The 12,956-nt window shown below is 40.2% G+C and overlaps 1 protein-coding gene across 4 annotated transcripts in view; it reads left to right on the top strand.

The window, feature by feature from the left end:
* BAIAP2L1 (BAR/IMD domain containing adaptor protein 2 like 1) overlaps positions 1-12,956 on the top strand; it is a 95,694-nt gene that overhangs the window by 19,899 nt on the left and 62,839 nt on the right. For 2 of the 4 annotated variants that reach the window (XM_045460998.1, XM_045460996.1), the window contains exons 2-3: positions 6,646-6,721; positions 11,109-11,195. In XM_045460998.1, the coding sequence (XP_045316954.1) occupies positions 6,646-6,721; positions 11,109-11,195 (163 nt within the window). Of the gene's footprint in view, positions 1-6,645; positions 6,722-10,865; positions 11,071-11,108; positions 11,196-12,956 lie in introns of those variants that run through there. The other 2 variants (XM_045460997.1, XM_045460995.1) reach the window with 1 other exon arrangement.

Genomic DNA, 12,956 nt, shown 5'->3' with positions numbered 1-12,956 from the left:
CACGCCATATGACCTTTGACCCAATGACTGCCCTCTCAAAAAAGTGTGGGACCCATCCAGTTCACAAAGATATCCACTGCTACTTATAAAACTTTACAGATTGTGGAGTACAAAGGCAGCACTGCTTTTTTGTTCCTGAGTTTAAAAATACATGTACTTCAGCTAAAATAACTAGATTAATGGCCAAGAGCCAGGGTAGAAATGGATTTTCCACTGTTCAAGGGGGCCAAAGTTTCCGGGGGAAAAATTTCTGTAGCTGAACTTAAATAATAAGAAATTGAAGTGTATGTTAAACTTTCGAGCCTAAAAACTCTTGTATTGTTTTCTCTGAAGCTTATTATAGTCCTAAGTCTTATGAGTTAACTTTTTTCCCCAGTAGAATCATTTGGATGGTTGGTTTATGCTTGGTGTTAATTTTGGAAGTTCTCATTAATTCATTGTTTTTGATATTTTAAGATAGGAGTTATATGTAAACATTTCAGGAATTATATCAAGAAATCAAATTATATGTTCCCCTTATTTGGCTTAGCTGAACTAAGAATAATCTTAAGAAAAAACACAGATCTGGGCTTCTTTTTAATGACTGTATTCTAGTAGACAGAGTTAGCTCTGCATCTGTTTCCTTATATTCTTACCCATCCAAACTCAGCCTCATAAGTTTATTATAAGAATTTTAAATGATGTTTTTAAAGTTTTATCTTTAATTTTTTTTTTTAATGTTTATTTTTGAGAGAGAGAGAGAGACAGAGCATGAGTGAGGGAGGGGCAGAGAGAGACACAACCCAAAGCAGGCTTCAGGCTCTGAGCTGTCAGCACAGAGCCCGATGGAGGGGCTTGAATTCACAGGCCAAGAGATCATGACCTGAGCTGAAGTTGGACGCTTAACTGACTGAGCCACCCAGGTACCCCAAGTTTTATCTTTTTATTAGAACTTACATTCTTGTTGTCCAGACTTAGTCTCTTAAGATTATTATAAGAATTTTGAAAGAGATATTGAAAAGTAGTTTTATCCTTTTATTAAAAAGCAATTATTTTCCAATAAAGTTATTAGATTTTAAAAAGTACCAAAATCTCATACATTGCTGATGGGAATGTAAAATGGTACAGGCACTCTGGAAAATAGTTTGGCAGTTTCTTATAAAGTTAAACATATACCTACCATATGACGCAGCAATTGAACTCCTAGGTATTTATCCTGGAGATATGAACACTTACGTTTACACAGAAATCGGTATGTGATTGTCCATATCAGGTTTATTTGCAATTGCAAAACACTATAAACAACCAAAATGTTCAACGGGTAAACGTATAAATAAACTATGATACGTCTGTACTGTGGAATACTACTAGCCAAAAAAAGGAATAAACTATTAATACGCCCAACAACTTGGATGGTTCCTAAGGACATTGTGCTGAGTGAAAAAGCCAGTCTCAGAGGTCACATACTGTATGATTCCATTTATATAATATCTTCACAATGACAAAATTAGAGTGATTGAGATTGGTGGAGAGGGTGTGACTGCAAAGGGGTAGCATGAGAGAGATCACTGTGTTAGTGGAACAGTTCTGTACTGTATCTGTGGTGATGGTCACATTAAGTCTATACTTGTGTTAAGATTTCATAGACACAATGCACTTCCGCCCTCAAAATGAGTGATATAAAAACTGGTAAATACAGGGGTGCCTGGGGAACTCAGCCGGTTAAGCATCCCACTTTTGATTTCCGCTCAGGTCATGTTCTCATGGTTCATGAGATCGAGCTGCACATCAGGCTGTGTGCTGGCAGTGTGGAGCCTGCTTAGGATTTTCTCCCCCTCTCTCTGCCCTGCCCCTGCTCATGGACTTCTCGCTCTCAAAATAAATAAATAATAAAAACATTTAAAAAAACAAAAAAACAAAAGAAGCTTACAAAAAAAACTAGTAAATACAAATGAAGTCTGCGGTTTAGTTAAGCATTGTACCAATATCAGTTTCCTGGTTTTGATAATGTACCATGGTTATATAAGTTACCGTCAGTGGAAAAGCATATGTGAGAACTCTCAGTACAGTTTTTATAGCTTCTTGTGAATCTTGAACAATTTCAAAATAAGCCTAAAAACAAAACAAGGGAATTGAGAAAAGAGGGTAGAAATAGCAGCTATGGCTTTAGGTCCCTGTGATCCAGTATTGAGACTTAGATCTTTCAGAGACACTGGTATGGGAGTCATCTTTGGCTTTGGGGCTTTATGGCTGCTGGTTGTAAATGAGGCTCAAACAGATGACTGGCTTCAATAACACAGGATGAGTGGACTTCCAGTTAAGTACAGCAGATTGACTCTGAGGTTTTTCTTCTAAGAATACATGGAAATGATGGGGCGCCTGGGTGGCTCAGTCGGTTGAGCATCCAACTTTGGCTCAGGTCATGATCTCACAGCTCAGAGTTCGAGCCCCGCGTCGGGCTCTGTGCTGACAGCTCAGAGCCTGGAGCCTGCTTCGGATTCTGTGTCTCCTTCTCTCTCTGCCCCTAACCCACTCGCATTCTGTCTTGGTCTCTCTCAAAAATAAATAAACATTAAAAAAAAAAAAAATAGAATACATTGAAATGATAGCAAAGGAAGGAAAAGAAAAAGAGGAGAGGAAAGGAGGGTGGGTGGAAGCCATAAATTTATGGTAGAAAGGACTGAAAAAAGAGCAGTTGATGAACAGCCTAGAAAAATTTGGAGGAGTGGTAGCTGCCTTAAGAAAACTTAAAGACTCTGCAGTGGGAGTACTGATGAGAGCTGAGCCATTCACCTCAAAGAACCTGAGAGGCTGGAGAGCAGGCCCACAGAAGGTGGGGACGGAGGGGACACCCAGGGCCAGAAAAGGAGTTACACAAGGTGGTTAAACTGACAGTTTTTCTTTCCTACCTGAACCACCACTACTACTAGAAGCTCTCTCTGCCTGGCAGACTCGAGATTTAATCTCAGGGCATACTGAATCAGAGGAGGTCTCGACCTGGAAACAACAGCAGAAGGTGGAGGGAATAAACCTTAGAGAGCAGGAATTCAGTAAAAATCAACTCAGTAAACTGTGAAATTCCCAACCCAGTCACCTTCCTGATGGGTGGGGAAAGCCAGCCACCTGGCCATTGCCTCTTCCCTTACCCCTGATAGGAAATAAGAAACTTGTCTAGAGAGACTCAGTGGACCCTGGTTACTGTCACATGGCCAGTTTGTCTATAGCTGACTTGTCCAGTTACTCTGAATGAAGCCTACTAGTCAACAACAACCCTAGTGTACACACCCACACCCACAAGCTTCCAGCCAGCATTTTAGGACTTTACTCTTAAATATGAACAGGCTAGGGGCACCTGGGTGGCTCAGTCGGTTAAGCATCCGACTTCAGCTCAGGTCATGATCTCACAGTCCGTGAGTTCGAGCCCCGCGTTGGGCTCTGTGCTGACGGCTCAGAGCCTGGAGCCTGCTTTGGATTCTGTGTCTCCCTCTCTCTCTGACCCTGCCCCATTCATGCTCTGTCTCTCTCTGTCTCAAAAATAAATAAACATTAAAAAAAATTAAAAAAATTTCTAAATATGAACAGGCTATCAGGGATTGCCAGATGTCTGAGGAAAGCCTCCAACACAAAAGACAGATGGATGCCAAACAATGAAAAGAAATAATTAGGAGATAATATGGGGAACTGGAAGAAAATAACAAAAAAATTATAATTTATTCTGATTAGAGATACATCATTCACAAAACAAGAACTGAATACTTTTAAAAAGGGATAATTAAAAAAAAAAAACCTGCAAAGAGCCCAAATTTAAAATATGATATCAAAAGTTTTAAAAAACATAATAGAAGACTTGGAATGTGAAGTTGATATCTGTCAGAGATGGGGGAACAAAAAGTGGAAAATCAAAGAAAAAAGGTAAAATGATTAGATAATAAATTCAGGGTGTGTAAAATCCTTCTCAGAATTCCAGAAAGTAGGGAGAGACAAAAAACAAAACAGGAACATTTTTCAGACCTAATGGGCATAACTTTCTATATGGATAGGGTCTGTTGAATGCCCAGTAAAATAAATAAGTACCCATACTAAGACAGACCATTATGTAGTACACAGGGATAAAGAGAAGTCTTCCAGAAATAAGCACCCCCAACTATGTCCTATGCAAAGGAAGAAGAAATGACGGCTGACTTCTCGGTAGCAAAACTGGATGTTAAAAATTGTGGAGCAGTATCTTTAACATTCTAAAGGAAAATCACTTTTGCTTTGTCATACTCTAGCCAGCAAAATATCAATCAAATGTCAAGGTAAAGATAATGTCAGACACATGGCGACTCAAATTTATCTATCATGCATCATTCCCTAGGTTGTTCTTGGAGAATGATCTTCAGCAAATGGGAATAAATGAAAGAGGAAGGTGTGGAGTCCAGTTAATGAGAGCTCTAACACAGGGGATTAGAAAAGGACATGCAAGGGTAGCAGCGTGGCAGGGACAGTCAGGCCAGACTGAGCAAGAGGACGGAGTCCTTGGAGGAAGTTCAGGGGAAAAAGGGAATGGAAGATTAGCTGACAACTTTGTGCATTTGAAAAATAATATTGATAGACTTCTGCTAGATGGGATGGAGCATGTGGAAAAATTTAAGGTAGATTCATGGAAAACTAAGCCGGGGAGGGGTGGTGTGTGTGGAGGGTGATGAGATGATTGTTAATCCCAGGAGAAACAAAGACTGTACCAAGAAAGGAACATAATCCCTAGTACATTCCTTGCATTGTAGTGACCGATATTTACAAAGTCATAATAAACCCTCTCAACTTACCAGCAAATTGCCATTTAATTATATAGGAAGGATTGGGGTAGGGAAAGTGGAGTGATATGGAGAGCTGAGCCCTTATCTAGGGTAGTAGAAAGCCAGTCATTATTGTCCAAAATTGAGAAATCAAGAATATTATCCAAAACTATGGCAATGAATATAAGAATAACAACTTAGTTGAAAGTGCTCTTAGGAGTAAGTTGAAGTTTAGGGAAAGGTTGAGCCAAGGGTTGTTTTTCATGATAAGCCTTTATCATTGTTTGATAAAATAAAAGTTATTATGTTCTCTCTGTACTGGTTTATAAAGGAGAACCTTTTATCCTGAAGAGCATGTGTATCAAGTATCTGCCATTTGAATGTTGTATGTTTTTCATTCTTTTTATTGCCTGGTCTTGTACAAATAGGGTTCACATTTGGGGAGAGGAGGTAAGGAGACTTGAGTGGTCCACCCGGAGTGGCTAATGCTGTGAAGCTCGTTATTTGTAGATGGAACAAATACATTCAGTCACCGTGTATTCTTAGTCAAGAAGTCAGAAACCCATAGGAATGATCTTTTGTCTGTACTTCAGATTTAGTATAATCTAAGTTTAGGTCAACATTCTAAATAATAGCCTCTTATACTTATCATAGCATTTGTCTCTATGTTTGTGACTTTCTAGTGATATAAGAATAACTTTTAAAAATGAAAACCATGACATTTGCAGAGATATGGCATCATGAAATCTATGAGAGGGAAACCATGTCTTTCCATCTACTATTGTGTGCACAGGACCTACCTACCACTCGGTGGTTACTCCATAAGTACTTAATGAATAAACTGATCACTAGGAAAAAAAAATGCCAGTGACCACCTGGACAGAAGGTCGCAGACTGGCCTGTGTCCTAGGACCATCAGCAACACCCACCCTCATACCCTCTCCTGGTTATTAAGCATAGTAAAAACAAGATCTCTTAGAAATGTCTGTTCAGGGGCGCCTGGGTGGCGCAGTCGGTTAAGCGTCCGACTTCAGCCAGGTCACGATCTCGCGGTCCGTGAGTTCGAGCCCCGCGTCAGGCTCTGGGCTGATGGCTCGGAGCCTGGAGCCTGTTTCCGATTCTGTGTCTCCCGCTCTCTCTGCCCCTCCCCCGTTCATGCTCTGTCTCTCTCTGTCCCAAAAATAAATAAAAAACGTTGAAAAAAAATTTAAAAAAAAAAAAAAAAAAAAAAGAAATGTCTGTTCAGGGGCACCTGGGTGACTCAGTCAGTTAAGCATCCAGCTTTGGCTCATGTCATGATCTCATGGTTCGTGGGTTCAACACAGGCTGACAGCTCAGCCTGGAGCCTGCTTCGGATTCTGTGTCTCCCTCTCTGTGCCCCTCCCATGTTCGTGCTCTGTCTCTGTCTCTCAAAAATAAATAAACGTTAATTAAAAAAAAAAGAAAGAAAGAAATGTCTGTTCAATTGATAACCAAAACATTGCTTATATAGTTATAAGGTTCCAATCATGCACACCTGTTTTTAACATTAGCGTGACAACCATTAACCTACTTAAACCCCACTGGGAGCATCAACTTCTGGGCCTGTAACTCCTGTGGGGTATGCTTTGGAGGTATGCATGTTGGCTACTTGCTCCATTTATGGTAGGTTCTAGGCAGCCCTTGGGCAACTGGGAAACTGCCAGGATCACATGTGTCTTGCCAGTACGAGTGCCCTGTTCCATCAGTAAAGATGTGCTCTTCATTATTTTAAAGTAAACATTCATGGCTTTGTAGACGTACTGTCGAGCATACACAGGCATCCATGGCTATGTAGTGACAAAGTCTAAAGATTACTTGATCTACTGTTTGCTTATCTTATTAATTTGTTTGTTTGTTTGTTTGTCAGAATGTTATGGAACAGTTCAATCCTGGGCTACGAAATTTAATAAACCTAGGAAAAAATTATGAAAAAGCTGTTAATGGTAAGTGTGTTTTCTAAATTTATAAATATAGTGCACATATAAAAACCATTCAGTAAATATTTTACTTAATTATTTTTATGTGGTTAGTAGTGAATTTTTGAAATATCTTGAAGTTAAAAACAATACTTAGGTTAATTCTATGGAAGTTTGCAATGATAGGATATTAGTGTATTTGAAATGAATAAATTGAATCATTGGCTATTCTAAGTGATGTATTTCAATTACCAGATCATGGTTTTTGACTGGACTCAATCTTTTACATCATTGCCATAAACATGTTTTCCACTTTGCAAACCAAATTCGTCGTGAACTAATAACATATATTAAACGTGTGCTTAAAATATTTGTTAGTGTCTTGCAGCAGAAGAATTACTCTCTTTTTATTTATGTAGAATACTTTCTTGCCTTTGGGTGTATAACTTCTGATAGTGATATGAGAAAAGTTTTAGCCTGAACGGAAAAACATCTGAGTTAAAGGTTGAAGTTAAAATTTTCATTTCCAAAAGAGTGCTTCCTTTAAAATGAATTCAGGTGTTGGCTTTTGTCTCTCTTTGTGAACTGGAGTTGTTTGCTAGTTTCAAGAGGTTTCATTGGAGGAAGCTGACCTGCATCTACACATGCATTTCCTTACTAAGAGGTGAATGTTATCAGTGATCACCTTAAAAACTTGAGATGCTGATAATCACTAGATTTTAACACAGTCACAATAATTCTCCCTATGTAACAAGTGTCACCCCAAAAATATTCAGACACCATTTTCACCCTCTACCTTGGTTCACTAAAACCACCATGTAACATAAGTAGAAAACTTAGTTTCCAATGGTTCAGATCAAGTTCTGGGTCCTTTATGTATTTCTCATTTCCTTCTTTCACCATGTCACACCTTTGGCTGCTCCCTCTTGAGGTTTTGAAAATAAATCTGTGACCTCATATACCCTTAGCATAAGCATGCCCCAGGAAGAGGGGGTATGGTAGCTAGAGTTTGGATGACAGGTGCCCAATTGTCATAATCATGGGAAAGTAAACTACTTATTTACTTTCTTCTGGATCTCTGTGCTGTTTGCCAGACATTTTCACTGTTGGGAAACCATCCCTCACCCCCCAAGAAGTGTCAGCGACCTCTGTAGGTGACCCCTCACCTCCCTTATCAAAGAGCAGGAGACTGGTTTTAGAATTCTTGCACAGCTGACTCTCCCTCCATGACTGCTTAGTCACAAGGCCACAAAGTCATTGCTTTAGATGCCCCTGTGAAGGAAGTCACAATGACCTGTGATGGTTTTTTTTCTTTCTAGCACTTGGTGCCTCTCCGAGGCAGTTTTACAAGGTGACTCAGGGAGCTGCCAGCAGCTTAGTCTCTTGCTAAATAAGGCTTCTCCCCAAAGGGACTATTTTGCACTTTTAAAGTATTTCCAGAATTTCTGCAGGCCATCTGTTTTTTACTGAAGCCATCGAGAAATTGAGATAAATTTGTAAAGTCCTCGGTAAGAATTTGTAGTATAGTTGAGGATGCCAGATGTGCAGTCACCACTTAGGTCATAAGTCAGGACAACATTCACAGCTAACAAAGAGCATGGAAAGAGCAGTGTCACAGGAATTTGAGCAGTGAAGTTGGTGGGGAACAGAGCAGGCGGGAGGCCTTGTAGGAGCTGTGCAAGCTGACACATGTTAGGTTTCAGGCAGAAAAGACAGCATCCAAGCCAAAATCTGAGGCCCAGACTGGCATGAGTGAGAAGCTGTTGGGGAATAGTAAAATACAAGGTGGAATGGGGTCAGATTGTTAATGCATGTGAATGCAGCATCAGTTATCTATAGCCACATAACAAAGTCTCCCTAAACTTGGTGGCTTAAGGCAGCAATAGTTTATTATTTCTCAAGGTCCTGTAAAGGCAGTGCAGTTCTCTGGACCCCTGGGGCTCAGTCCTACAATTGCAGTCAGCTGGGGGCTGGGCTCCCTCTTTCTGGCATAGCAGACTTCCAAGAGTGCAAATCCCTGTGGGAGTTATGCTTGCTGGTACGCCATTGGCCAAAGCAAGTCACATGACCAAGCCCCCAATCAATATATAGGGGACTACAAAAGTTGGGAATTCTGGGAGGTATGGTTTATCCAAAGCGATTTCTGTAAAATCTGTCATGAACTCTGGAGTGTGGGCTTACACTATGGGCAGTCGAGGCCATGAAGGTTCTTGAGCACTCCTGTAACCTAATGAAATCATACTTTAAGGGAAAATTATCTGGTAGCAGTTTGTAGATTAGATTGATGAAGTAGTTGGTCAACCACTAAAATAGGACAAATATGCTTCGTTCCTTAAAACAAGTGATAGAAAATCTCCTAATGTATTCACAAAGGGGGGATGGCAAAATTATGAGAATAGTATTCTTTATTAAGTTCTGGATAAATTATATAGTTTTTAAAGTTAATTCAACTTTATTATTAAAGCAAGAATATTTTACCATTCTGAGGTTAAATAGTTTTAAACATAAGTCAACAGTTAACAAAAAATTTCAATTTCACGTGTGGATGCAAACCGAAAAAATTTTTTATGCATTGTGCATATATGCCATTCTCCCACTGATCTGCTTTTCAGCTTATCAGTATCGTACAACTTAAAATCTTCTTATTAAAAGTTGCACCTATTAACTTGCCAGTTTATTGGCTACAAACCTTGTTTTTAGGTAGAGTCCTCTCTTTTTCAGTTCTAGCTGAGACCAAAGAGTCACAAAAAGCACGGTGATTTAGAACTGAGGAAGTAAACTACCTTAGTTGGAGTTACGTGCACTGCCTCTGATTTGCCATTGACCTTGGGCACGTCCCAGCATATCTTCACTCCACTCTCCTTCATGAAACAGGGTGATAACATCACTGACCCATGTCTTAATATTCTTGGATAGGTAAACTTAAGTAAGGCTTGGAAAGTCCATATAAATGCTGTTTGTTATTGTTCTTTTTTACTATTATACTTTAAGGTTATCCTCAGTCTTATGAAATAACTGTATAATAGAGCATTACATTTCTTAAACTTGTATACATATTAGTAAAAGCTGTAACTTTTACATTTTTTTTCAACTCTACAAGAAATAGATGAATTTGCCGTGAAAATGCTACTTTTTTGGCCAGTAATATCCTCAGCTAGACTTGTACATAATTTGTTCTGTGGCACCCCCTACCTTCTCCCCCCTACTTTTTATGCTTGAGATATCTTTTTTAATCCACTGTTGTAAAACAATACCCATTATAAATTGGGGCAAAGCACTTGGTATGGCCTCTGGTTTTCTTCGCAGTAAAAAGGAAAGGAATCTTAGAGATTCCTAAGGGCTCTTGTAGTTCTAAAATTTTGTATTCTTCAGAGTTAGTCTTTGAGTAAAGCAAAATAAATTATTTTCTTCAAAACCACACTAAATAGGCTAGGTGTTGTTAAAAAGCTTGCTTGTTGTACACTATCAGTCTTACCAAACCTAGCTTGTTGGAAAGTGAAGGAAGGAATCCATATTAGCAGTTTCCATGCTTGTGCTCTTAGGGCATTTTATAGATGACCCTCCTTTGTTTCAGAAAGGATAGTGACCTTGCCCAGGGAGGTCGTGTCATTAGAAGTAAAGGCAGAATGCAGACCCAGGTGTGTCTTGCCCCTGACTCCCTTTCCTAAAGAAAAAGAAAGGAAGGAAAAAGAAAAATCAAAAACAGATTTCTACACCTTATAATTTAGTCTTCAGAATCAATTTGAAAAGAGAAATACTATTTTTAAGAGAAATAGAATCCAATTGATATAGCAATAGAAGTTTTCCTTGTTTCTGCCAAAAAGGTAGTGGGGAGATGATAGAACATTCAATTATTTTTCAGAGAATTCTGTTGTGTTTTTGGAGTGATTAAAATAATGTATTTTAAATTTCATACCTTTCCCCCCTAACAACAATTATTTTATTGTTTGTGGCTCAGAATAAGTTTTTCAATAGAAAAGTAAAAGTGCATTGAAAGGCCAGGTTCCTGGGCCACCCCATGCAAGTTCTTTCAACTGATAATGTTGCAGACCTGTGTAGCTGTAGAATAACCAGATGAGAAAAGCTCTCTTGCTGGAGCGGATATGTTTCCAGCCCTAATCTGATGTTGGAAACATATCCCCTCTGGAACTGGCATCAGAAGGCAGGGCCGTTTCTGGATTCAGCTATGCCAGGGCTGGTCCAAGGAGAGGATCCTGTGGAGCTTTCCATTGGGCGGGGGCCTCCGAAAGTGCAGTGGAGGGACGTCACAGCTATCAGGCACAAGCCACCCTTGGCACAGCCCAAACCTTTCTGCACCCAGAAGGGACTGAGGGATATTTGGAAGCAAACCTCCATGCACTTCCTCTTTCCCTTGTGTAAGTGATGATTTTTGTGTGTCACCTTCCCTGCCTAGCTATGATCCTTGCGGGAAAAGCCTACTACGATGGAGTGGCCAAGATTGGTGAGATTGCCACCGGGTCCCCTGTGTCAACAGAGCTGGGTGAGCTGACCGTCATTATATACAAACACAAGTTGAGCTGGTTCATCCTGTGAGCCTTTCATCCTGTGAGCCCTCGTAAGAATACACAAGGTGGCCCAAATCCAGAATAGTAAGAAGGGCTAGCCCAGTACTCCCGTGTGTTGTTCACTTCTGGAATGATGGAGTTCGCTGTAGTCTGCTGAAAGTGGAGGCTTAGTTAGAAGGCAGGCCAAGGCCAGTGGCTGACCTCCCTGCTCCCTAGGAACTGGGCTTCTGCCTCTAAACTTGGGCCCTAGCCCTTCCCCTCGGATCCCTGGAGCATGAAACCCAGGGAGCTTTGACCTACATTCTTAACTGAAGGAGATGGGCATGGCGGGCCTCCCGACTCTGGCAGGAAAGTTTCCTGTGACTCACCTAGCAGAAAGCAGACTCCTTTACGTCCTGCTCTTGGCTCTCGCTGCTTCCACAGTTGCTCTCAGTTGTGATTTTTCCGGTTTTGCTGGTATGAATTGATCTCCTGTGCACACTCGGAGGGCAGCCACACCCTCAGCAGTGCCAGCTGCAGAGGGAATCTGGATTTCTGTTTACAGAGTCCGTTCACTGCGTCCTCTCCTAAGGGTGGAACAGTCGCTGTTTTTCCTTTTCTTAATAGCCCCACACATAACCATTATTTTTAAAATTTGTTGATGCTTTTTATTTTACAAAGGATAAGATTTCTGGTTTCAAAATGCTTGTTATGATTTGAAAGATTCAGAAAAGCAGAGGAAAATATTGGTAAAGTGTGTGTATTTAAAAGTGTGTTTCTGTAGAAAGGGGAGGCGGAGGCGGGGGCTGCATGTAGAACATATATTTTAGGGTTAAAATAATTCACATCATTTCTATATAAAGTGTCTTAAGGGTTTTCAAGATGGCTTGGAGAACTCTTACCTGACCCATAAAAGCGGAAGAACAAATTCCAGGTGTGATAACAGTGCTGGGGGTGCGGGCTGGGTTACAGGGTGTGAAGTGGATCTGGGCGCCCAGTAACATTCTCTGACAACTTCCGTTCTTGAAGAGTTTGTAAAGAGTCTTGAAACCTAAGCCTGAAGTGATGTCGTGTGATGATGAAGTCCGTGCTGCTGTACTTAATAGAATCAGTTACAGGCAGAAATTTTTCAAAGCCCTGACGTGTGCTTTGTTGGTGGCATAACTTGTGTGTGTTCTGGTGAGGTAGGAACTACAGAAACTCTGTCTTCAACAGAGTCAGTTTCATAAAATACACAGTGCGTTGTGCAGTCAGAAGCAGATAGTAAAACTTAGGACATTTGAGGGATGATGGTGATGATTAGAGGGTTCCAAAAATAGGACTAAATTAAAAAGACACATCCTATTTGTGTCAGGCCCAAAGGGAAAATGTGTGACCCTTACATTAAACCATATGGTGCTGATTCACCGTCATTCAGTTTGCCTTTTTAATGTTTTATGGTTCTTGCCACTGTTTAAATAAGATTTCTGTTCCACACCTTACTTTATTCAGCTGCGAGTTCATAATGTTGAATCAGCTATTTCCACAGCAACCGTGTTGTTGCAAACACAGGCTGAAACCTTCTTCAGTTTCAATAAGGAAAATATGTTGCAGTGGTGAAATTTTCTTTCATGTGGGTATGTATTTGATTCAGAGGGAATGGAAATAACTTCTGTGTTTTATTTTTGTCTCAAGTTGTCTTTTTGCTTATATTCACCATCTCATATAGTTAGTAATTTTCTGCTCATCTACAGCAATTTCATGGTAAAGTACTAGCC

This window comes from Leopardus geoffroyi, chromosome E3 (assembly GCF_018350155.1).
Source record: "Leopardus geoffroyi isolate Oge1 chromosome E3, O.geoffroyi_Oge1_pat1.0, whole genome shotgun sequence".
NCBI classification, from domain to species: Eukaryota; Metazoa; Chordata; class Mammalia; order Carnivora; family Felidae; genus Leopardus; species Leopardus geoffroyi.
Note: the sequence above shows the minus strand (reverse complement) of the source record. Positions and strands in the feature narration are given on the sequence as shown.